The sequence below is a fragment of the Cryptomeria japonica genome, chromosome 8, assembly GCF_030272615.1.
Source record: "Cryptomeria japonica chromosome 8, Sugi_1.0, whole genome shotgun sequence".
Taxonomy (NCBI): domain Eukaryota; kingdom Viridiplantae; phylum Streptophyta; class Pinopsida; order Cupressales; family Cupressaceae; genus Cryptomeria; species Cryptomeria japonica.
The window spans coordinates 148,975,466-149,001,629 of record NC_081412.1 but is presented as its reverse complement, the minus strand read 5'-3'; the positions used below and the strand labels follow the sequence as shown (position 1 = coordinate 149,001,629).

Below are 26,164 nucleotides of genomic sequence, written 5' to 3'. Positions count from 1 at the left end.
AACTTTTGAGGCCGCAAAAGAGAAGTTTCTCAGGTCTGGTAATGAAGTGGAGTTACAATATTTGAGTGCATATATACGTAAACCTTGATAGGAAATATCTTTCAACAATGCATATTAATAGGAAAAATAAAAAGATTTGGAGACATATTTGTACTTTGTATGCATTGGATGGGATTCATGTGAAAAGTGTTAGCTAAACCCATGAATTGATGGGCATGATACTCAAGTTTGGCAAGAAATGGTCTTTTTAATGTTTTTCTATTTTGTTGTTGTTGTTTGACAGTTATTATTTTGTTACATGCAGAGGGCAGTGGACATCATCCGGGGGTCAATGCACAAATTTGTCCGACTTGTAAAGGCTTAGGGAGAGTATGGACCCCTCCCTTTAGGTTATTTTCAGAGATAATTTAGCATAGTGGAATTGAATATAGGATGTACAACATTCTATATCAAGACCCTGTGTGTTCTTCACTTTCAAGCATTTGCATACTTTCATTTCTTTGCTTATGGTCATGCCCTAGTTTCTTCCTTACTAATTTTTATTCATTACGCAGGTTACTATTCCTCCATTTACATCAACGTGCATGACATGTAAAGGATTTGGCCGTATTGTGAAGGTGGTGTTTATGAGACTGAATTGTATTGTTATTAAAAATTGCTACAATCAATTTTTTGACCCTTAAATATATTATCTAATTTAATATGCTTTCAAATGGAACGTAGGAATTATGCCATACATGCAAAGGTCATGGAACTGTCAGAGGACAGAAGGAGATTGATGTGACTATCCCAGCAGGTATTTGTTTCTTATGTTTTACATGTAAAATAATATTTCTTTGAACCTACAAAAACATTTTTTTTTACATGTCTCTGAAACTACAACTTGCAGCTTTGTTTTCCTACTCAGTGGAATTTTGAAAATGTTGACATCCTAATGCTATTTTTTTCCCTTTATTCCATATGAAGACTTCAGATCAGATAAAGTAAATGGAGTGAAGCATATTTAGAACCAATGAGCGGCTAGTTGGACTAACTTATATATAAACAAATATGGTAGATCTAATTGCAACCACTTGAAATTCAAAATTCATCAAAAACATAGCTAGTAAACATTATATGGTACAAGTATTTATTCTAAAAAATTACAAGGTAAGAGGCCCTGAGAGAATATGGTTTAGTTTTAGCTAAAGAAAACTACACTTGTCAGCTGAAATATTTGTATACTAGAATAATAGTAAATAATGTAATAGTGTAACTCCTATTACACTTGTCTATAAAAGTCTTTTGTAATTGCTTTCATTAAAGCTATTGTAACATTAGTATATCCTTTTTAACTAATCATCTCTTCCTGGATGTTCTTCAATAATATAAGGCTGGTATCTCTACTTGATAAATTATGTCTCTTTTCTCATCTCATTCTTTTGTTCATATTAACATTGGTATTAGAGCCACTGTTCCGTCTTGTGAAAAAAGTTGGGAAGAGAAGGTTGCAAGCATTTCTAGTTGGGTTGTGGTTGTAGTTTGTGGAAGAAGTTTGCAATTGCTAGGGCATCGTAAGTTGCAAAAAGTTGAGTCTTTTGCAATTATTTTTCATAGTTGTGTCCAAGAAAATCCATAAAATCATGAGTTATTAGGGTGTGTTTTTGGTCACAATCTGAAGGTTGTGATGTGCGAAGGCTTTGAGTTTTGAAGGTCATGCAACAAAATTAAACATGAGGCAAAAATTTGAAGGATGTAAGCAAAATGTAATGAGTTACAAAAACTCTGTAGTTGTGGGTAGAAAATTTCCTTAGTTGTGGTTTCCTTAAAATTCTGTATGACTAGATTGTGGCATTTTCCTTGTTGGTTCAAAACCCTAGATACAATCTAAGTCGCTAGGTTCGAATTCGAATTCGAAGTTCGACAACTTTGAAATTCGAATGAAGTTCGGTGCGGAAAAAATTCGAAATGTATAAAATTCGAATTAAATTCGCCATATGTAATTTTTAAATTTTTTTAATAAATATATGTAATATATCTATAAATTTGCGTAAATAGTTTAACATTGATAAATAGATTTGAAATCATTACAAAAAGATGACACATTTATAAAATATAAACCGTAGGAAACATATGCTTTCACTATTGCAAAGATGTTCTTTTGTCAAAAAGGTACAATAACAGTAAAAAACTTTAGAACTTTAAAATAACTCTAAGTCATCAAGAGCACTTGGCTGGGATGCCAAATCATCATCATCTGTATCACTACTCAGTTCATCATCTGCAAAGTCAGGCTCATCTGCATCTGGCATTGCTATGCCTTCAAGAGTTTGTTCTAAAGAAGTGTTCTTTGCTGATTTGTTCATCAACAATTTCAAATTGCTGCGAACATAGACAAGATCTCCCAACTTTCCAGTCAGCAATTTGTTCCTCTTTTTGGAATGGATGTGGTCAAAGCAACTCCAGTTCCTCTCACAAGCTGATGAACTTGCTCCCTGACTCAAAATTCGAATAGCAAACTCTTGCAGTTCAGGAGCTGATGATCCATAAGAGATCCACCATCTATATCCAGGCATACGTGGCGAGTCATATTTGGCTTCTGCCCCTCCAAACATCCCTTCTCCTCTCTTGTATTGCCAACTTTGATCTCTGATTAGTGTTGCAATTTCTGGATTTGGTACATACCTACTAATGGCTTGGTAAAGCCCTGCCATGATTTCATTATCACCCCTTCTATCAATAGAAAACAACTTAGGCTCCAAAAAGCAAGCTGCTGCATGTAAAGGTGTGTGCATCATTTTCCATCTGCAATCAACTGTCTCCCATATCTGCGTATATTCTGCTTCTTCATTATTTAGTGCTTTTTGAATAGATTCCTTACACCGGTCCATGCTTTCATAAAGCATGCCAAGGCAAGGAGTGTCACCATCAACCATACGAAGCACATCAACAATTGGTTCACATACAAGCAAAACTTTTGCTGCACTTTCCCAGAAATTGCTGTTTAGGATGATTTGCTCTATGTTCTTCCCCTTGGGGCCTTTAGAAAGCACTGAACTTTCCCACTGATTGGAACAAATAACAGACCTCAAAGCTGCTTTTTCTTCAACCACTCTTTTCAAAGTGATATAATATGAAGCAAATCTTGTTTCACAAGGCCTCAACAATTCCTTTGATGCATGCTGCCTATAAATACTCAATGTGAGACGATGATTCCGTATGAAATTTGCAATTGCTCTCCCTCTATGAATAGCTTCATTTACCCATGGGAATTTAGCCAAGTCATGAAGCAACAAATCGAGACAATGGGCTGCACATGGGCTCCAATATATCTGTGGGTATTTCTCTACAATCAGCCTCCTAGCTCCCACACAATTTGCTGCACTATCAGTTACCACTTGAACCACATTTTCCACCCCTACTTCAAGAATGGCTTCCTCTAATATTTGAAAAATATACTCTGAAGTTTTCTTGTGGTTCATGGTGTCAATGACTTTCAAAAACACAACACCTTCAGGACAAGACACCAAAACATTAATCAATGGCCTTTGACACATATCTGACCATCCATCACTCAATATAGTGCAACCTGTTTCCTTCCAAGTGGCTTTGACATCAGCTAATTTTTCAGTCACTCTATCTTTTGACCTCTGCAAAAGAGTTGTCCTGATAGCCTCTGAACCTGGGGTTGTGTACCCTTTGCCAAACTCTGCAATTTTCTGAACTGCATTACGGAAATGAGGATTTCTCGCAACATTGAATGGAATAGCACTTGTGTAAAACAAATCAGCAACTGCATCATCCACCTGTTGTTTCTCTACTGGTTTCCAAAAGTTGTTCAATGTTCCACTCTGTTTTGGTATAGTCACCGCTTCGGATTGCACAGAAGAGGAAGACATGGCAGATGTGAATCTAGATATATCTCCTTCAATTCTTTGTTTCTTTTGTGCCTTCTTCATTTTGCCTACTGTTGAAGCTGCCAACTCTTTCTCTAGAATAGCTTTAAGTTCTGGAGTTGCACCTATGCATGCTTGAACACCTCCACTTGGACCCCCTGTATTAGCAAGGAAGTGGTCCCTAAGCCTTGTTACAGTTCCAATAATATTTGCCTGACATATGTTACATTTGATGTGAGTTCCATTTTAGGTCACATGCTTCCATGCCTCAGAAGTTGATTTGGGAGGAGCCATTAAATGAAAATTTGCATGTTTGGAAAGAAAAATTAAAAAACACACTACATTTATTTCAACCTTTTAAAAATATATAATATTAAACAATATAATAAAAACCATTAATATAAAATTATAAATTATATAATAATAATATTAAACAACATTATAAAAAATAAACACTATAAATTTATAAATAACATTATAAAGTATAAACTATTAATTAACCTAAAAAAATATTAAATAAACAACATTATTAAATAATAAACCTAAAAAAATATTAAATAAACAACATTATAAATTTATAAACATTTAATAAACAACATTATAAACATTATAAATAAATAATAAACCTAAAAAAATATTAAATAAACAACATTATTAAATAAATAATAATAAAATTTATAATAAACATTATTAAATTGTTTATAAAAATATTAAACCTAAAAAAAATTAAAAAAATATAAAAATATATAATATAATATTACAAACTATTAATATAAAATCATAAATTTTTAAACATTATAAACAATGAACATTATAAACATTATAAATTAAAAAAACAAATAATAAACCTAAAAAAAATGGCGGCCTACCTGTGTAGTCGCGGACTGGTCGCGAACAGGTCGATTCTTGTAGGTGGCGTTGCGGACTGGTGGCTTGCGGACAGGTGGCGACGCGGACTGGTGGTGGCGTCGCCGACTGGTGGCGGTCGAGCAACTCCTGCGGCCGAGCAGATTGGGCTCCGTTGGCAACTCGCGTGGTGGCCGGGCAGACTAGGCTCCGTTGGCAACTCGCGTGGGTGTGACTGCAACTCCTGCGGCCGCCCTATTTATAAAATCCGCGACGAAACCCTAAAACGCAAGCCAAAAAAAATTAAAAACACTTTATCACAAACCCTAATTTTTTTTTCGAATTTAATCGAATTTAATCGATTTTTTGCATAGTTTTTCAAGTTCGCCGAATTTCGAACTTCAAGGTTCAAATTCGGCCAAACCTGGTGACTTAGGATACAATCATGGTCTTTGATTTCAGTCTCCATTCAATATCTTTTCAGGATTAAATTTTAACTATTTTCTACTTTACTATATTTTCTGGGGTTAATGGCCAATATTCTAAATTTAATATTGTTGGAGGCACAAAAAATGACTAGGAAAATTATAATATATAGAGTTACATGATATTGCTTGGTATTGGGAATGTAATAGAATACTCTTTGGTATGAAAACTAGGCCTATCAATAACTTACTATGAACAACATCATAGGGAAGCCTTGTTCATTCTCAAGTTAGTATTTGATGATTTAATCTCCAAAGTTCTCGAAAATTTAATGTTTGCACATACATTGTGGGACAATTTGAATAATAAATATCAGGTCTCCAAGAAAAGTAAGTATTGCATATAACAAATCTATTATTTAATACTAAATTGCATGAGTGTGAATATTTGTTAGAGCTTCTTCTAAAACTCAAAGATCTTAGGATCAGCTTGCCATAGTCAACAAATCTATGGATGAGAAAGATATGGTTGCTCTGATCATCAACCACCCTTTTTTGGTACTTTGTCAAGTCTTTGTTATACTCCCTTCATTGAATAAATTAAAATAACAGTAAAGTTAAATCTTTAATTTAACTTTATTAAATAAATAATTATCGTTATTTTATTTAAAACTACCAAATTGTATAAAATGCTGAGAGAGTCATCAAAACTGAACCCACCGACAATATTAAAAATAGAAACTTTGACAGTTGGCCCAGTTGGTGCTCGAAATTGACTTACTAAAAATAGTTGGAAGGCTAACCTAACATCACTCCAAAAAAGTGCATTCCACTCATAATTCTAATAGGAACTCAACTAACCATCAAATACTGTCAAACTGTTGGATAAACTGCCTCCAAGATTCCCTAACCCAAACTCAATAGGCTACAAGAACCAACTGAATAGACTAAAGGTCCACCAACTCAACTAGTTAGGAAGGGGGACATTACAGTCCACCTTTCCCAAAGCAGATTTTCGTTTGGTTCAAACCTGTTTCAAGTAGTGTCCTGCCCTTAGCCGAATCAAGAGGTCTTGGGCAAACCCGGATCAGGATCAGAATCCAGACTGGACTAGTTTGGCTTTCTAAATTTCTTGCAAAACCTGGTAACTTTTTTGTAAGAACCCAGTAATGTGGGAAATAAGTTATGCACAGAGTCTATTGGAGCACTTGGACTATGGGTAATGCTGCTGAAGTACTAGTTTGTAACAAAAGTTTCCACTTGATATGGTATGCATGTTGGAATCTCTATTTTACAAACGGCAGACTCTTATTATGTCAGCAACAATTGGAGCAGAAGCTAAACTAGAAGAATATGAATGAAAACTATTTTACTTTGGTAGAATATGTATCTAGATATGTATTACCAGGCATTGGATATTGTATGTTTTGATATCACAACACCTGGTATTGAAAATTGTGTAAGCCAGGTACCCAACTTTACTCCGAAGACATTTGAGACACTGATATTAAAGAGCCAAGTATTGTATCTGTTCCCAAATTTTCAAGATCCTTATGCCGAAAATAATGAACTGGGAGTCAAGTTTTCTATAATTTATGTGCAATTTGATTGAAATTATGGAATATTGAGTTGTCTATGGTTGTCAACATAGTTTACAAACTCTGCGAGTTCTCTCTGAGTTGTTGAGTACTCTCTAATTTTCGCTGGGCAAGTTTTCACAAGTTTAAATCTTGCATTTTTATAGACACAAAGAAAAATAGGTAACAATGTTGACACAGATAAAACACTGGCTAAAATGTATTTTTCATATGCTGTTTTTGCTATAAAACCATGCATTTTCTCATTCCAAATGTCAATTTTTAATTTAATACATTTTGTATTTGAATTTTACAAAAAAAATTATGTTTCTTTAAGAGATTTTAATTTTTAGTTCTTTCTAAGTTGTTAAGTTTTACCGAGTTGAAAATTTTGGGCTTCCTGAGGTACTCTCTAAGTCCGAGTTTGGAAACAATGGTTGTCAATATACTTCATATACGATGTCTGTAAGGTGGAGTCAGTTGAATTTCTTTTTCAGTGGGTCGGCAGCTATTACATATGTCATAGACATTAGGTGCACTTAATTTTAAAATCATTAATACATATAGTAGAATAGCTTGCTCTCCATGATGATTGCTTTAAAGAATAAAGTCAGCCTGTTTTATGTTGGAATTATCTTAAGGTAAGTATATCTGATATAAGTATGTAATTTGGATTCAAGTTTATGTGAGTTTATAAATGACGTAATGGCTGATGAGTAAACTAGAGAAAATTGGTTTGTATTTTGTTTTGAAGATAGAGGACATGGATGCAACTAAGACCATAACACAGTAGAGGTGAAGCTAATAACAAGCTTCTGCTCTCAGCGATTTCTCCATGAATGCTGAAACAACCAAAATGAAGATTTATTCAAGACATCAAAGATATGCATTAAAAATAAGATTATTTTGGTAGAAAGTGATTGTCGAGCATGAGAATCTAAATAGGGGTTAGAGATATTTAAAAGCTGTTGGTTCTAGTTGGATCTTTTGATGTATTTAGGTGTAGAAGGTTAAATATTGCACTATGCAAATCTTTATCTTGCAAGCTTTTAAAACTATTTTAACAAATTTCCAGCATTTGCTGGCTTGTTATTTTCAGTAAGGTGTTTCTTCACTCAATAGGCCGTGGCTAAACATGTTAGGCTATGCGTGTATGATAATTTAAAGAAATCAAAGTGTTAATATCTAAAACTAGACCATGGATTCTATTGTTTTTAGATGTTATGCATATAATCTGTCCAAAATTCTTGTAACTTAAATGCTTTTGTAGTAACTTTATCTGCAAACTTAATCATAAGTGATATGTCTAGAGGATTTTTTTTCTGTTGATTGTTTGAATTAATAGGTAATATTTTTTTAATATCTTTAACAAGTGTTATACTGATATCTTCTGTTTGAAAATCAGGGATTAAATCAGGGGATACAATCAGTGTGCCGAGGGCCGGTGCAAGTGGGAATCGAGGAGTTCCACCTGGGAATCTCAATATAAATATTCGGGTATTCTCATCATTTTTCCCTCCACATATGACATAGTATTTTGAACAGCTGGAAAAAAACCTCTAATGCCAACTATAATTACAAATAGTCCACCGTAAAGAATTAAATTATATTGATGTCTATGAATGCCTATGGTAGGAGAATTGGACTTGAACGCACAGCAGGTCACATAAACAAAATATGAGGGTGCTAAAGAACTCAATTTGTTGAAAAATGACTAAACACTGCAAAATTTAACACAAATCGGGGAGTGAGTCCAATATGGCTAAACTCTAGGCCCTTATAATGCAAGTAAACTGTAAAACTACATGGCCTGTCAAGGAAACTACGAGCTGATGAAGACCAAAGTTGGAGGGCAAGGCTGGAAACCAGCAATATCACATGTTTATATGACTTTAGATCAGAAGCCAAGTTGTCACCATCCACCACCTTGGTGGGCTGAGTATGGGAGCTGATATTGTCCACAGGAGAATTCTGAGGGCTAAGGTTGTGAGAGTGGACGATCCTATTAGGATGCAGGTTACTTTCCTTAAAATATCTCCTAGCTCCTAATGTTGAGCTAACTTCTGGAAACAAAGATTTTTGGAGTAAACATTTATTCTGGAGAAGCAAACTTGATAACTCATGAGTTTCTTTCTAGAGTGAGGAAAAGATTCCATATTTTATGGACCAAAATGTGAAAACAAAGAAAATGATTAACTTATTTTACAAAAGACAATAAAATTCTGTTCTATACAACATCATAAGCTATTAGATGAGCCACTCCTAATCATGAAGATAAATTAATCTACAACATCATAAGTCCTTATGGAGGAAGATCGCATAGTTTTTCTTAAATAAAAGCTTCCTACTAGAGTAAGTCTGGCCATACCTATTGACAAGGAAATACCTCTCTTATATTTAGACATTCTTGAAGGAGAACCTCCTCAAACCAAGGTCCTATCCTTGCATTATTGTAAAGATACCTGTTGTGACCCAATCGCACATCATCCCATTCCAAATGGGGACCCCCTACTTTTTAGGTCCTCTTGGTCTTTTGGTTTTGTTTCTTTGGGTCTTTTCGCGGAAGTTCCTTTGGTCTCCCTGGTTTGCAAGTGTTTTTGATGAATTTTGATCAAGTCTGCAAGTCATTTGAGCGAATTTGGCTAATTCTAGCACCTATTTCACCTATTTTAGGGTTTTGCCCTTCAAACTTAGGTTTGGGGTCTTTTCCTTAGGGTTTTGAGAAATCTGAACGTTGCAATGAAATCAGAGCCCTTCAGAGAAACCACTAGTGAAATTTGAGTGAATTTTGAGTACTTACTATTTTTAGTAAGTTTCATTGCATCCCATATTGTCTTTATATGGCCAAAAATCAAATTTACTATTTTTAGCAGTTTCTATTTTTAGTGAGTGTCATCTTGTCTCGGTTTGCCCTAATTTTGATGTTATGAAGCTCTTACTATTTTTAGTAAGTCTATTTTTGGTAGGTCCATCTCAAGCAGTGGTCTCGATATTGAAGGTAGAGCATTCTTGAAAATCTTCGTCTAAATCTGGAAAGTTGAAAAAGAAGACAAGTGGTTAGAAAATGGCTAGGTATAAAGTGCTCCCTTGAAGTGGAAAAGCGTGAAAAATCTTCTAAGGCAGAGAAATCTACTTTATCCTGAAATGGCATCCAAAAATGAACAAATCTATCACAAGTCAAGAAAGAATGACCAATTTCCAATATTTCTTTCTCCATGGCCAAAATGGGTTCCAAAAGAGGAAGGGCGCCAAATGAGGGTCTTGGAGGAATTTTCCTGCAAGACAATGAATCCTTCACGTCATGGTTTCAACGCCCAAGTCAAAAACATAGCACCAAATTTGGGTTGTGGAGGAATTTTCCTCCAAGTGTGAAATTCCTATAGAGCATCATTTCAGTGCTCAAGTAAAGATGGTGAGCGCTAAAACAAGGGTATGGAGGAATTTTCCTTCAAGGAACAAAATTCTGCATCAAGGTCAAATAGCACTCCAGGCTAAGAATGGGCGCTAGAATGGGGTCATGGAGGAATTGTCCTCCAAGCCAAAAAATTCCTTCACATGGTGGTTTCAGCGCCCAAGATTGGATGGAGAGTGCCAGAATGAGGTAAGGGAGGAATTTGCCCTCCAAGGCAAAAATCCTCCACATGGTAAAAACAACGCCCAAGTTGAGATGTTGGTGCCAAACAAGGGCAATGAAGTAATTCCTCTCTCAAGCAAACATTCTTGTAGAGCATGAAATTAGCGCTCAGTCTAGAGATCGAGTGCTAGAATGACATAGAGGAGGAAAATGTCGTCAAAGCCAAAATTCCTGCACATGGTGGTTTTAGTGCCCAAGATGAGTATAGACCGCCAAATGGGCCTTAGGGAGGAATTTTCTTCCTTAGACAAAATTCTTGTATCGCATTGAAATGCCGCCCAAGTATGGATCAAGGTGCCAGAATGGGTCAAGGAGTAATTTTCTTCCATGACATGAATTCCTCCATAAGGTAGAAACGAAGCTCAAGGACAAAATTGAATGAAGAATTCAAAGCAAGGAAGAAATTCAAGCTTCCTTTCTCAAGGAGAAGAATTACCCCCAGAATGAAGAAATTCCACAGGATGGAGCTGAGCAAAGTAAAGAGAAGAATGTTTCGAAGAAGTCAAGAACAAAGAAGAGAAAAGAGGTCTATCCAGAAGAGCTGCGCCGCAACGGAAAAGGCCAAGGGTGGAGGAAGCACAATCGCCAGCTAGTTCCTCTAGTTTGCAAGAAGTTGAGATGTTTGCACAGGAAGTCCCAAGGAATTAGCCACAAGACAATGTTCCTGGTAATGTACAAGCCCAAGACATGCTCAACATCAGTGCTTCTCACAGGCATGTCCAATTGGAAATTCAAAGGCAGGAACTTCCTCCGAATCCAGAACAATAGGACTAGGATGGTTTCGTAGAAACGATTCTTGGAGACTTGGAGGAAGTTTGGTAGGAGCAAGTGCACATTGAAATTAAAGATCAACCAGTAGCCGCTCTAGACTGGTTGAGGGAAAGAATGAGGGGAGAGCCGGAAGAAGAAATGGATCCAACATAGGAGTTGGAGAAACTTCTAGGCAGAATGGACAAACTAGGAGAGAAGAAGGCAACTAGGAAGTTTTCAAAGATCACATGAGATGAGTTTGGATCTAGGACATTACACCTGGTTGAGCCTAGAGTAGATAAGGATAGAAGTGAAATCACACCTGACAAATACGAGATCAAAGAAGTCAGTTTAGTTCGTGCTTCCACGACACAGGTGGTGGAAGATTTTGAAGAATCTTCCTTGGCACTAAAGGAGACAATGAAAAAGATGAAGGAAAAGAACAAGAGGCTGAAGAGTGAAAATAGAGCCTTGTGTGAATAGGTGCGGAGTCTTAAGCATCCACTCAGAGATGAAGATCCATTCTTTGTACTTCCCTCCTCTCTCCTTAAGGAATCTATTGATGGCACTGAAGAAGTCAGGAAAAGAGCTCAATGCTCTAAGGAGTGGGTGGAAGATGTCTTCGCTTCAGCCGAAAAATTCATTGAAGACTTGGCTCAGTTCTGTTGACGTGTTTTTTATGACGGCGTCCAACACAGAATAAAGTTGCCCAACGGTCACTTCACTCTCTCTTGATCAAAGTACGATTGCATGCTAATATTGTAGGAAGATCAGACAAATCGACTCCAAGGTTCCTTTATGCTATGGGTGTGACTCAGTTGGCGGATGTGATTGCTGGTAATCCAAGGGGCCTTACGTATGTTGGAGAAATTTATGTAAGCTCAAGACTTTGTTGACACGGATGATTTGCAATGAAGTTCTAACTTTTAGATTTTCGGATTATGAAATATGCAGAAAGTAAATAGGAATAGGGTAGAGGGGAACTAAACTAAAGGGTAATCTAATCCTAGGAACAAGGAGACAGGACAAACTTGTGCAAAATCCAACCGCGCTTCGCTTTGCCAGCAAAGCACAACTTACACGAAGGCGGTGCAATCTTTAGGGGGAGTGCTAAAGATTTTCAAATCGTCAAAAGAAACCATCAGATAGAACAATCTCTTCTAACAATCAAAGTTGAACATACACTTATAACGAGGCTCAGACTAACTTTGCACGGTATGCAACAATCAGCTGCACACCAAAAGTATGAGCACGAATTTGGCAACAAGCGATCCTATCAAATCCAGTTCATTTAATTGCATGAAAACAAATCTAATCTATGAAGAGAACGAGACCATGCGAGTTCCAAAGCAACACAAGAACACACCAACAATTGAACAATGTATTAAGTGTTTGCTTCAAAAACTCTTAGCAACAATCTTTGACGATAGTCTCTCTTGATTACAAATGAGGGGGTCACCCCCTTATATAGGCCTCAAGCCCAGATTACATGCAAAACCCTAATTAGGGTTTGCCCAAAAGATTCTCCACACATGATGTAACAAGGTGGGAGTCTGCATTAAATAACCCATTATGCCCACTTACAATAAATTTAAAAAAGGGCCTAAAATAGCGCCCATGATGATGATCATGCTCAGAATATAACTGACGTCGTCATAAATACCCATCACTCTCCAAGCGACGACGACATGCAAAAAGAATCCGTCATAAAACCATTATGAGGGGACGACATGCAAGAAGATTCCCTTATCCTGTGGTGGCATGCGTTGACCGGTCCTGCGCTTAGTCAATGTTCTCTTCAGCCATAAATACGCCATCATGGTTCAGTCAAAAGACTTTCGTCCAAAAACGGACGACCATTATCTCGCTCATTAATGGCGTAAGTAATGAACCTATTGATGACGGCTTCCAATTCTCCGATGGAGACACTTGGCACATTCTCGATGTTGAATTCCATCAAGGCAATCTCCTCTTCGGTTCTGGAAAAGAAACTTTCCCAATCCGCCATGGCTTCCTGTGTTTTCTTCATCATATCGGAAAATGAAGAAACATTTGCAAAATGTTCCTTAGGAAACGAACCGATGAAGAAGAAATCATGCAACTGGGATTTCAAGGAATTCACTGTTATTCCCCCGTCCCCGAGTTTCCTTGAAAATAAAGCTTCCATTGCACTGAGGATTTCTTCCTGTATCCCTCTGATAGATCCCTTCAAGGTGATGGAATCAATGCTGAATTTGTCAAGGGTGTTCTTCCCTGAACAGATGGTGTAGAACCATCGGGGAAAGTCATAGGCTTCATTCTCCTGGATTACTTTCCCGTCTACCAGTGTTTGCCTTGGGGTCCTCATCAGAGCCCTGAGTCGGGAAATGGTTAAGTCTTGGTAGACATCAACATCTTCCCATAGTCCTCCTGTCGTTTCCAACCTACTTAGGAGGGCCACGAACCTCGAATGGAGCTGAGCTAGATCTTTTACAAATTTCCCTGCCTCACCATAAACATCCTCTACCCATTCTCGGGAATTTTGTGCCATTGCCTTTGTAAGTTCCGCATCATCAATTACTTCCTTGGGAAGGAAGGGAGGGGGAGTGGATGAAGGACCTGCTTCCCTGAGGGGTTTCTTGAAACTCCTGACATGCTCGCATAGAAGTCAGTTTTCCTCCTTCAGCCGCTTACACTTTGCTTTTGACTTCAACAATTTCTCCTTCATGGCAAAGGAAGAATCGTCGAAATCTCCCATTACTTGACCGGTGGAAGCATGGCCAAGATCCACCTGTCTGATGACGTAATCTTCTTGCCTAATCTCACTCCTATCCTTATCCACCGCAGGTTCAACAATGTGCAAGGTCCGGGCTCCGGATTCTTCCCTGACTACCTTGGAAAACTTTCGGGGGGCCTTTCTTTCTGGTGGCTGATCCATCCTCTTCAATAATTCTTCTAATTCCTGAGCAGGATTGGGCTCCCCTCCTGCTTCATTTACCAATCTGCCTATCAACCAATCCGGCGCGGGGATGGAATGGCTGTAATCCTCTGCATGCTCCAGTTCTTGAGATTCCTCTTCCATTTCGCCAAGGATAGTCTCTATGAAATTATCCTGGCGAACTTCTTCCAGGTGCGGGGAAACCTCTTGCCTTTGACTTCTTGGCTGATGACGGCCCTGTGAAGCATTGATGCTGAGTATATCAGGTGCTGGAACGTTTCCTGGAAGTGGGCCTGTGGGATGTGGGAACATTTCTACTTCTTGTACACTCGCGGAGCTGACTGGTGAATGTTCCCTTCCTGCCCTCGTTCTCTTTTGTGGAGGCTCCTCCTGCTGGGCTTCCTGCTGAACCTCGCGCGGGATTTCCTGTTGGGCATCCTTCGTCTTTGTTATCCTTGGCCTCTTTGGGGCACTTTTTCCTTTGTCTATTCGGGCCTCTCTTCCTGCCTGACCCCGTGAAGAGTCTTCAATTGCCTCGCTTTGAGAATCCAGATTTCCCATCAGCTGGTATGTCAGAGGGACATGGTTTTCAACCAACTTTCTTGTTTGCCTGTCAAGTGCTTAGTGAATTTTAGCACTGGCCTAGCCAAAATGTTCAAATCATCTACCTCAGGCTCCAACCAATCTGGCAACAGGATAGGTTGATCTTTTATCCTCTCGAATTTGGGTTGCATCAAATCTGAGTCTTCCTTCACTTGGTCTGGCACCTGGTGGATCTCACTTATTCTGATGGTGTCGAGTGGCAGTCTGGAGTGCATTCTTCTCTGGATCTCAAAGTCATCCTCGACATCAGCCCAGTAATCCTCCAAGTGAAATCTATGTATGAATTTGACACCGGCAACCTTCCTGATCTGGCTGTAAGGATCATATTGGGCCCTGGAAGTGTAAAATGGTAGTCGGTAGAATGCCAACTCGCTTGTTGCACTTTCAGCGGCCTCCAATCCTGGGCATATCTCCATGAAATCCCCCAAGACAACTGGAAATTCAATAGATTGCTTCTTCTTCTTCTTCTACAGCTGATCGTAGGCAGTCAATTGCCTCATGAGCTCGAGCAATATGAGCTTATCTGACGGATATCTAGGCAATTTGTAAGATTGGAAGTTGAAACCCTGTGTCCTGATGTAGGTAAACTGCAGGAACGCGGCGCCATACTTCTGGACCAAAGCACTTGCTTGCGGAGACAACCTCATGTGCAACTTATTTTGCATAAGTCGTGTCAGGTACATGGTGAAGGTGTCATTCGCCAACTTGTAAGAATTCACGTTGTGGAGATGTAGTTGAGGATAACATTCATGCACCTTTAGCTGAGTTGGCCCGCAGCCCATGATTCCTCTTGCTGGCAGCCCATCGAATCCACCCCTTCGTGCCAGCATATAGAATAGGTAGGAACTCATGAAAAAGGACTGAGACTTTTTCTCCTGCAGGTTCTTCAATTGTTCGTGCAAGTAGTGGCTGAATAATCTAGCCCAGTCAATCAATGTATTAGAATTCATGATCTCGCCAATGTAGAAGAACATCCAAGGCTCGAAGTTCACCGTGTGTGAGCATCCCATTACTCTGCTCAGCATTTTTATCATGTCCACATATTCCTGCTTGAACTTGAAGATTGTGAGAGTTTTGGGCATCTTGGAAACGTGTACTCTAGGTTTCAGCAACCATTGCTTGTTGATCAAATCAGCACACCTGGTGGGGCCTGCTTCATAGACTGCTTGGGCTCCGCTACTGGTCCTGTATGTCATGGAGTAATGTGAAGGGATTCCGAAGGCTTCACCAATTGCCTTTGGAGTCAATGTTGCCAATAACTTGCCGTCTGGCGTTGAGATCGTCTTCTGCTCCAGATTGTAACGTGCTGCACATTCCAAGACTAGATCTGGGCATTGAATATCGGGAGGAAAGCCAACTGCTGCAACTATTCCACTTCTCACAATCTTGACAGCTGTCGGAGATGGATTGTGTCTTGCAGTTCTGAACATTCTTATCTTGAATGCAGCCCAGTTGAACGTGCCGAAGTTGGTATCACTGATCTCTTCCCATCTTGAATTCAATCGAGAATGGGGAAGAAAACCCTTCGTCTCTGCTTTGATCATTGCCTGCCTGGAGATAGTAGCTGTCCTGCTAGGTTCCGCCATCTTGGGAATACTTCAAAATGATGAAATAGAGACTAAGTATAAAAAAACTTTTCACTTCTTCACTCTTCCTTTCCTGAATCTCGCACGTGAAAAATGAAATGTTTTATCCAACTTATATAGAATTCTCAAGAGGCATCAAATTAGTAACTATATTTATGGCGTGTCATACTTTCCTTAATCACTACGACATGCAAGGCAGTTTCCCATGCGTGTGAGTTCAAATTTAGAACCTTCCTTAAATGCTCCCTAGTCATGCGTCATACTTGGAAGATTCCTCCTGCCAACTCGTTGATTCCATACTTTCCAATTTTGGAGGGAGATTGCAGGATTTTTCTCGGGATTTGCTCAATTCCACTCCAACTTGTCATCTCGTGCCGTCGAAGGAACTTTCCCGACTTTTCTCCATATCCCTATTTTTTAGGGATCTTCCTAAATTTTAGGAGTCAGGTTCATTGGATGGGGAATTTCGTCCTGATTCGGAATCTATAAAAGTTTTCATATTTGGTTGGGATTTGATGTCTAAAAATAGTATAATTGAAAATTCGCCCGAGGGGAATTTCTGCTTTTTATTCTTCCTTGACTCCTTGGAATCCGTGCCTTAGGCAAAATTTCAAAATTTCTATTTGGGTGAAATTTTACCATGCCAAGGATTCATGAATTTTCCACTTGTGAATGCCTTCATGGATTCAGCGCCCCAGATCAGACCTGGGCGCATTTTGGCTCTGTCCATGGAGAGGCGGAAAATTGTACTTATGAATGCCTTCTTGATTTCAGCGCTGGAGGCTTGACCTGGGCGCATTTTTGTCATGTCCATGGAGAGGCGGAAAATTGCTCTTGTGAATGTCTTCTTGATTTTAGCGCCCCAGACTTGACCTGGGCGCATTTTGCACATGTCCATGGAGAGGTGGAAAATTCCACTTGTGAATGTCTTCTTGATTTCAGCACCCCAGACCTGACCTAGGCGCATTTTGCACATGTCCATGGAGAGGTGGAAAATTGTACTTGTGAATCCATCCTTGGTTTTGGCGCCCTAGACCTGACCTGGGCGCATTTTGGCCATGTCCATGGAGAGGTGGAAAATTCCACTTGTGAATGTCTTCTTCATTTCAGCGCCCTAGACCTAACCTGGGCGCATTTTGCACATGTCCATGGAGAGGCGGAAAATTGTACTTGTGAATCCATCCTTGGTTTTGGCGCCCCAGACCTGACTTGGGCACATTTTGGCCATGTCCATGGAGAGGTGGAAAATTCCACTTGTGAATGTCTTCTTCATTTCAACGCCGCAGACCTGACCTGGGCGCATTTTGCACGTCCATGGAGAGGCGGAAAATTGTACTTGTGAATCCGTCCTTGGTTTTGGCACCCCAGACCTGACTTGGGCGCATTTTGGCCATGTCCATGGAGAGGCGAAATTTCCTGCTTGTGAATGACTTCCAGACTTAGAATATTTTGACCTTCCACTTCAGGGATGATTCTTCAGATTTAGCCATTTTAGACCCCTGCCTGTCTGCTTTCAACTTTCCAGATTTAGAAGTGATTGTACATGTTGACTCTCCGTTGTCTGCTAGCTTGATCCTGCCACAAATAGACTTTCCCGAAATAGAAACTTTCCAAAATGTCAGAGTTAGAGCCCAAGACAGGGCGTAGGATGACTTACTAAAAATTGAAATTTACTAAAAATAGAAAGTACTAAAAATAGTAAGTTTGATTTTTTGGGAAAATGGTGACATTCTGGGACTCAGAAAAATCCCTTAAAAATAGGGACTTTCTAAAAATAGAAAGTTACTCCGTTTGGGCTCAAATTTTGCTGGGAGGTCCCCTGAAGGGTCCCGACTCCAGTCGTATGCTTAGTTTTTTCGAAACCCTAACAGGAACCCCTAAAATCTAGGACAGAAGGCAAAACCCTAGAAAAAGGGCAAAACAGGCCCTAGACCTCACAGAATTTGCTTGACAGAGAAGCAGAATAACCCCAACTGACTCCCAAACACCCGTAACGCGGAGAGATTGAAGAGAATGCCACTAACACACACAAAACGAAAGCCAAACAACCAAAAGGGCCTAAAAGCAAAGGGGGGTCCCTATCTGGGATGGGGTGATGTGTGATCAGGTCACAACAAGTTCTAGTGGAATATTCAGGATATCTTGAACAGGCTGAAAATGGTGGATAGTTCATGGGAAGATGTGCACATTTACTAGGACCTGACTATTCCCCGTCTTAGAGAATTAATGAGAATTCCCAGGCAGACGTTGATTGATGGGAAGGTTGTCCAGAAGAATGAAGTTTATGACTTCCCGCGATGGTTTTATGTCGTCTGCACTAGAAAGGAGTCTTTTGAAAGATTCAACAAGGAGTCTACATCTTTAAGGGACTCAGTCAGGAAAATACAAGGAGAAGTCCTCAATGTAGTTGAGGCATTATTTGGTAGAAGGTTGATTGAGGACAAGTTAACAGTTGACTTCCTGAAGGGCAGGTTACATGAATATTTCTTTGTGGAATCATTTTCCAAGGCACATCTGGTTATGCGGAAGACTTAGGAGGCAGCGGCAGATTGGGAGAAGTTTTTCTCCAAGTGCGAAGAAGATATTTCCTTGCTGGAATTCTAGATGGAGAATGTGCCAAGTGTCTGCGTAGGAGAATTGGAGGCTGCCATTACAAGATTCATTGCATTTGCCATTAATGAGCGAGATAATGGTCGTCTGTTTCTGAACAAGAATCTTTTGACCACATAGGGGAGTGGTGCATTCATTGCTGGAATATTTGACCAAGTGGCAGCAGAATGCATGGCAGTTGTCATACTTAATGAGATAGTGGAGCATCTTTTGCATGTGGCCAATTTTGGTGGTGATGGTGCATTTATTGCACAATGGGCGATTTATTGCATGATGGAGCATTTATCACATTGGGAAAATTTGAAAGAAGTGGTGCATTTAATGCACAATGGATGCCGTTTTGGCAGGAATGCAGTTAATTCAGAGAAACGGGACTCGCCCGAACTCGCCCAGACTCGGCGAGTCCGAGTACGAGTCATGCTCGGCGAGTCCTAGGGACTCGGACTCGGACTCGTCCGAGTCTGGGGAGTAAACTCGCCAGACTCGGCGAGTCCTGAGCCCCAGACTCGGCTACTGGTTGGGTCAATAAAATGACAAAAAAAAAAACATTTTAAAAAGTTTTTTTTAAAAGTAATAAGTTTTTTTGGAAGGGTGAAATTTGACATTTTGGTCTCTCCGTCAGGATTATTTTATGGAATATAACATTTAAGTATAAGTGACATTTCCTTATATCTTCCATATATACTGTCAGGATGTTTGAGAGTGGTTTCGGGCCTCTAGGAGTTATATTGCAAAATCTAGTTTTTGGAGGATTCTTCAGTTTTCCAGACTTAGTCAAATTTCAGGATCAGGATATTCCAGACTTAGCCAAATTTCAGGGCATTTGAAGATCAGGATGACATTCCAGACTTTATCACTCACCAACTTGACCTAGCTTGGACCTTCAAGAATGATACTCACTCACCAAGCAAGACCCAATTAGCAACAAGAGCAAAACCAGGCCCTAAGGAAGACTCTCAAAGAAACCCTAATTCAGACTTGTAATAAGTTTTTTTGGCCTCGTGGGGCGCTGCCCCTCGACCTCGCCCTGTATCGCGACAGGGAGCGCGCAAGGGGCGCTGCCCCTTGACCCCACCTTGGGGGCGTTGCCCCCAAACCCCCGTCGAAAAATATGGGAGAAATTGCGTCGATAGAAGTAGAGAAAATTTAACCTCCGAGTCTGACACTGATTGGATCGACCAGGTAGATATAGAGGTTGAGACTGTAGCCATGGCAGAGGAGGAGCGGAGAGCACGAGCACAGACAGGAGATTCAGAGGCAAATAGTGACACGAATGTTCTTGATGTTGGTGAGCTTGGCATGGTGTCATGGGGAGCGGCTATGGCAGTCGAATCATCCAGGACCTACCTTAGACGCCTTCGTAGGGGGCCGGGGCCGGAGGGTGCAGGCTCCTCTGAGCCATAGACTTGTAGTTGTATTTACCTTTGGTATTTGTATGAAACATTTGATGATGATCATATGATGACATGGATTTTTTATTCCATGAGTTTTGTAATATTGTATACATTTGACAATATTTATATATCTATGTTTGTTATTTTCTTCAGCTACAATTTGCGTTTATGCTTATGTGATTGATGTATACTTGTGTATGTAATCAAATGAGCCGAGTTTGATGATGTTATTGTGTCTTTAAGGTGTATTCAATAAAAGGTGTCTGAAACAAGTTTTAAATATTTAAAAATCTCTAAATTTCTTGAGTTTTTCACTATCCCGAGTCTAGCCGAGTCTGGAGCCGAGTTTGAGGCCGAGTCCCGAGTCCGAGTCCGAGTCGGCCTTGCCGAGTCCGAGCCGAGTCCGAGTCCCGTTTCTTTGAGTTAATTGATAATGGGCATACTGGGTCATTAATGTTTATTCCCACCTTGTTGCATCACGTGTGTGGAATCTTTTGGTTAAACCCTAATTATGGTTTGCATGTAATCAAGGCTAGCTTCATTTGTAAAGGGAGGAGATTGTATGAAATTGTTGCGATAAGTTATTGAGTAATAAACTGTGATACATTGTTCTCTGATGGTGTACACTTGTGTTATTTTATTGCTTGCATGGTTTCACTTTCCTCACTTAGAGTAGAATTATTTCAAGCACTTAGGCGAACGAAGTTGATTGCATGTTCTAAGGAGAAGATTGTATGCTCATACCTTTTGTTGGTAGATGATTTCTATCAATAGTACAAGGTTAGACTTTTATGTGTATGCTTAACCTGAATTGTTGGATGAACATTATTCTCTGATGGTGTTCATCAGCGGTTTAGAATCTTTTAAACACATCCCCTGAAGATTGCACCTGTTTCATGTAGTTGTCTACTAGGGGCAAAGTGAAGCACGGTTGATCCTATCCTAAACATTGCTATCTATCGAGTTCTTAGTTCTAGAGTAGCTTTTTCTAAACCCTCTCCCTTTTGCTTTTAGTATTATCCAATCGAAAAGTCCTAAAAATGAGCCATTCATAGCCAAATCATTCGCATAAAATCTCCTTGAAAATTTCGAAATTTGTTAGAAATCTTCTTCAAGTGTGCGTAAGTCCCCTTGGATTACCAGCAACATCACCACACGAGCCTATATCCACTTAAAGTCGCTAGTACGCAGTCGGAACCTTGGAGTCATCGTAGGATCTTCCTGCAATCTTAGCATACATTTGACTTTGATCAAGAGAGGATAAGGTAGTTGTTGGGAAACTTTATTCTGTGTTGGGCGTGGTCACAAATCACACATCAACAATACCCCCAGTGGTATTTTTTTGGAATGTTTTAGCAAAGAAACGACAACATACAATATGCAATAAATAGAACCTTGCTGATGTAATTTTCTGATTGGTTTTATTTCTCATTCAACGTGCCACACAAAGCTCTCAAGAGTTTGATATTGAATTGATAAGAAAATTACAATGCATGAACTCTTATACCAAATGCCTCTGTTACAGCAGTGAAGATGATGGAAGTAGTGCTGAAATTAAGCACTCAGCTTGCTGTAGTTGATTGGACAGCCATGGAATTTACCCAGCTAACCTTCCAAACAAAGTATTACAACTATCCTCACATTCCGGAAGACTGAGCCCCTGTGCTCTTATGTCTGAATGCCCAAGAATGATTCCCAACCGACAATAACAGGTCAGCAACAGCAAACAGAGCTGCCATCAGGTCTGGAACAGCCACTAAAACATTGTACCACAGTTGTACAGCTTCACTGAGGGATCTCACACATCAATATTTCCAATGCCAATGAGTCAAACCTCACACCACACCTCTAAATGCCACCGACCAGCAAGATTAAGAGCAGCAAATGACAGAAAATAGTCCAAGAAACTCACATGCCCAACCAATATGCTTGTATGGACTCAGAATCATATGATCATTCCATCAATCATGGCGTCAAGTTTGAGAAGTACAGCCAACCACAATAAGGTGTATGTCCCAGTGCAGCAAGGTCTACAAACTCCTGATAGTAACACCGAAAAACCCAGAAATCCAATACAAATAATCGCCCAAAAAACTCACAATCAGTTTACCTTAAAAAACTTTATTTTCTGAAACCCTGGAATCCAAAATCTTCATTTCAACTACCGTGTTTCCTAAATGAAAACACCTGATCAGCTAGGGTGGATTTAACACCACTGAAACTCGTAAGATTGAAGAGTTTTTTCATCCTCGACAATTCTTGGAAGAACTTCTATGTTCATTCCAATAGCATCTCCTTAAGTGTGCAAACTCTTAATGAATAAATGAACGTAAAAATCCCCTTTTATAGAGATTGGAGTGAAATAGGTTATTTTAAAATTCAAATATTTTATTTTCCCTCAAAAAAGCCCCCAATTACATTATAAAACAACTTAAGTCCCCCACATCTCCTAAGCATTCAACTTGGGAATAAAACCATTTATTAATATTTAAACACCAAAGTGAATAATAAAATCTCACTTATTTAGTGCAAATATTAAGATAATATTAACCACCTTATGGAAAACTTGCCAAGACACCGGAAACGAAAATCGATCATGTTAGAACGCCTTTGATGCTGAAGGATGATGGCCGGGGCCAAAATGAGCACTTACTATAAATATCTATTCACCAAGGACTAAGGAGAACAAACCCAAAAAACTCAAAATGCTACAAAGAGCGTTGTCACCAATTGGAGCACCAAATGACATCAACTGTTGTTAGAAACCAAGAAAATTGTACAGCCTACGAGAACCCCTTTCAACGGCTTGAATCAAATGCTCTTGCTGCTCGACTTTTTTCCCTCTCACGCAAATGATGAAATGTGTTGAAATGTTTTGTAATGTCCCCTTTTCTAGGTGACATGAGATGAGCAGGGGTTGACCTACCATTCGAGTCCCCGTAGGTCAATGACATGGTTAGGGGACTCATTCTGAGAGTCATGGAGCTTTGTAGGGGCTCTGTGAGCCATTTTGGACCTTCAGACGACAGTTCCTATTTTTTAGGGAGAACTGGCAGTTGACTGAATGACCACCTGGGGGACCAAGGAGTAGAGCAGGATCCTTTTGAGCAGTTACAGGTGTTTGGAGAGAGGTTCCTACTTTTTAGGGCGATTCCCTACTTTTTAGGAGGTTGTGGCAGTTTCCATATTTGAGGTTCCACGGGACCATACCATGGTTTCAGTTTCAGGAAGATTGGGTGCGTTTACTAGTTTCTAGGAGTATCCCTAGATTTTAGGGATGGGAATGCCAGTTGGCCCGTCTTGTCCGGCATCAGTCACAGACAGGTGACGAAGTCAAATTCATGTTTGGTTGGTTATTTTGGGCTATTATTGGATCTACGGAAATATTTTAATATATTTAAATATTTCCTAAGTTAGCGATTAAATAAATTAAAATAAGGCTATGTATATAGCCATTTCGGAGTAATAAGGGGTTTTTGGCTTCATTTGGTTTGATATGCCTATGTGTTATAGCTCGTTGGAAATGTCTTGAACTTTGCTACATGATTCTCACCTCCTAGAGTCTTTTTGGATGCTTGAAGCTATTTATTCGCAATAAAGTGATATTTTTCGGTAGTTTGACGCCATAATTGGGAAAGTGTCACTTTAATTATAAATCACAAGCTTTATTATTCTTTAGGGTTCGACTTGCAAAGGTAAAGGAGTTATAAGGAGATGAAAACCTAATTGATAGTATCTTTGATCATTCTGAAACTTGTGAATTTGGGAATTGCCCTGGAAGAGTGATTTTAGTCTGGGATGCAAACCCCAGGTCTGAGCTTGCTGGGATGTAGCCCTTAGCAGGAGTTGACAATGGATTTATCTAGGATTGCTTAGAGATTGTCAGAGGTAGAAGACACATCTTCTTGGCCTGAAGATTCAGCGTGCATATTGGGGGTTTCAATAGGGCGGCTGGTCTATTTCAGCTGGCACGTGATTTGCAGCAGCTTCCACGCCTCCTTTGCAACCACGCCTTGTTTGTATGTTGGCTTGAAGCGTTGTATTCAGCTTATTTGGTCTTCCTTGTTCGTTGCCAGTAATATTCCTCCATCTAGCATCAATCCAGATTGAGAACAACTCCAAATAAATGTATGGATTCTTGCTGAATACAAAACTAGGTTATTTGCTTGGTATGATTTGCAGTATTTTCAGATTGCTTAAGTGTTCTTACATATGAACATTGCTTACTGTTTTATTTCACAGTTGTTGCTATTTATCACATACTTTACTTATAACATCAAAACCCAAAAAGAAACAATCCCTTTCTGCAACTTCTGTCTATTCTATAAGATCACCGGAAAATTGCAAAAATATAGTATGTTTAATAAAGAATTTAAAGCAGCAACAGCAAAAGGATCCATTTGGGATCTTTCATGTTTTACCTATTCACCTTTAGAGTGAGCTGGGAGGTAGGGGCCCACAAAGGAATATAGATATATTTTTTTTTATAAGTTGCCCTTTGATGCCAAAGATGTCTGGCCATCCTCAAGACAATTGGGGTACAACCTAGACGTCCCTTGTTGTCCTCGGGACGACCAGACGTCCTCAATGTTAGGGGGCATTGTCCTTGGGTTTTTGGCACAAAAAAGTGGTTGATTGGGGACACGGCAGGGACATCCCCGGGATGGGGATGAGGTTTTAGGCTCGAGGATGCATCCGTAGGTAACATAATTTTTTTACCATCCCTCACCATAGTTGCTTATATTTATGCTCTTGACCCTTGGCACAAGGTTTCTGTCATTGCTGTCAAAAAGGTATGTACAAATTGACAGTATTTGATTGGTAATGATACTCATACATGATCACAGGTATATGGCACACATGGTATACACGATGACATTTGTTTACTATCTTCAGATTGGTTTACATATGATATCTTTGGCATCCATTGTGGGTATATCTTGTTCTATCATTGTCATGGTTGGCGCAATATACATTTGATCATTGAACAAGGTTTTTTTTGTTAGGATGATGAATGGCTGTGATAATAGGCATATTCAATATCTCCTTGACAATGTTATTGAAAGACGTTCTCATTATACATTGGAAAGTTTGTGATTATGTTTGTAAAGGTATTTGTATTTGATCACATAAAAGTATTGTTTGCAAAAGCTATGTGATAATATTTAAATGCAAAATGTATAAGACATTGTCATGGGCATTGACCATAATATCTAAAGCCTAAGGTATTGTTATTGAATATTGTCCTAAAGGCATTGGAAGGATGGGCCATTGTAAGTGACTAGGCTTTGAAGGCATATTATGTTAAGTCATCCCATCGAAATACATTTTGAATGAGACTTTGTTTGTTATCAGCATCTTATTTGGGGTCAAAGCATATGACATAAAAATAACAAAGTGTAACCCGAAGCTCATATTGTTGTTTCATTTGTTTGGAAGAAGCTCTTTCGAGCTAGGGCACGACAATCAGTTAGGGTTTGCTGTGATAGAAATGTTTTGCACAGCGATGGAAGAAAATTTGACAGTGCATGACAGTATGGAAGTAGTTTGTGACAGGCTGTGGAAGTATGTAGGCAGTTTTTGGCATATATTTGGGTGGCTATGTGGATTCAAGGGTAGAAGTGCAACTATGTGGCAACAAGCTTCAGGAGTTTTCATTCCTAAATCATTTTTGTTTTGTTCCAAAGCAAAAAGGAAAGAGTTTTTAAGCATGAACTGAATTTGTGTTTAGTTTGTTTTTGTTAACAGTTTAGTTCATGTTTCAAAATCTCTATGATCTATAATTAAAGGGTTTGTTTAAGAAATGTGTTGTGTTTTTCTCGTTAATCTTGTTAAACCCTAGTCGGGTTCTGAAAGAAAAGGGGTCATGCTGTCTTTGCTAATCCTAGTCAGGGTTTATGTGTATGTGGTTCTATGTCTACTATTGTAATGATCTATGGTTGTGGTT

The 26,164-nt window shown here is 39.3% G+C and overlaps 1 protein-coding gene across 3 annotated transcripts in view; it reads left to right on the top strand.

The window, feature by feature from the left end:
- Positions 1-26,164, top strand: part of LOC131031554 (chaperone protein dnaJ 1, mitochondrial) — a 216,897-nt gene that overhangs the window by 77,295 nt on the left and 113,438 nt on the right. For all 3 annotated transcript variants that reach the window (XR_009103056.2, XM_057962694.2, XM_057962695.2), the window contains exons 10-13: positions 305-369; positions 555-617; positions 724-796; positions 8,129-8,220. Coding sequence is in view for 2 of the 3 variants with exons in the window: in XM_057962694.2 (XP_057818677.2) it covers positions 305-369; positions 555-617; positions 724-796; positions 8,129-8,220 (293 nt within the window). In the remaining variant the exon portion in view is untranslated. The remainder of the gene's footprint in view (positions 1-304; positions 370-554; positions 618-723; positions 797-8,128; positions 8,221-26,164) is intronic.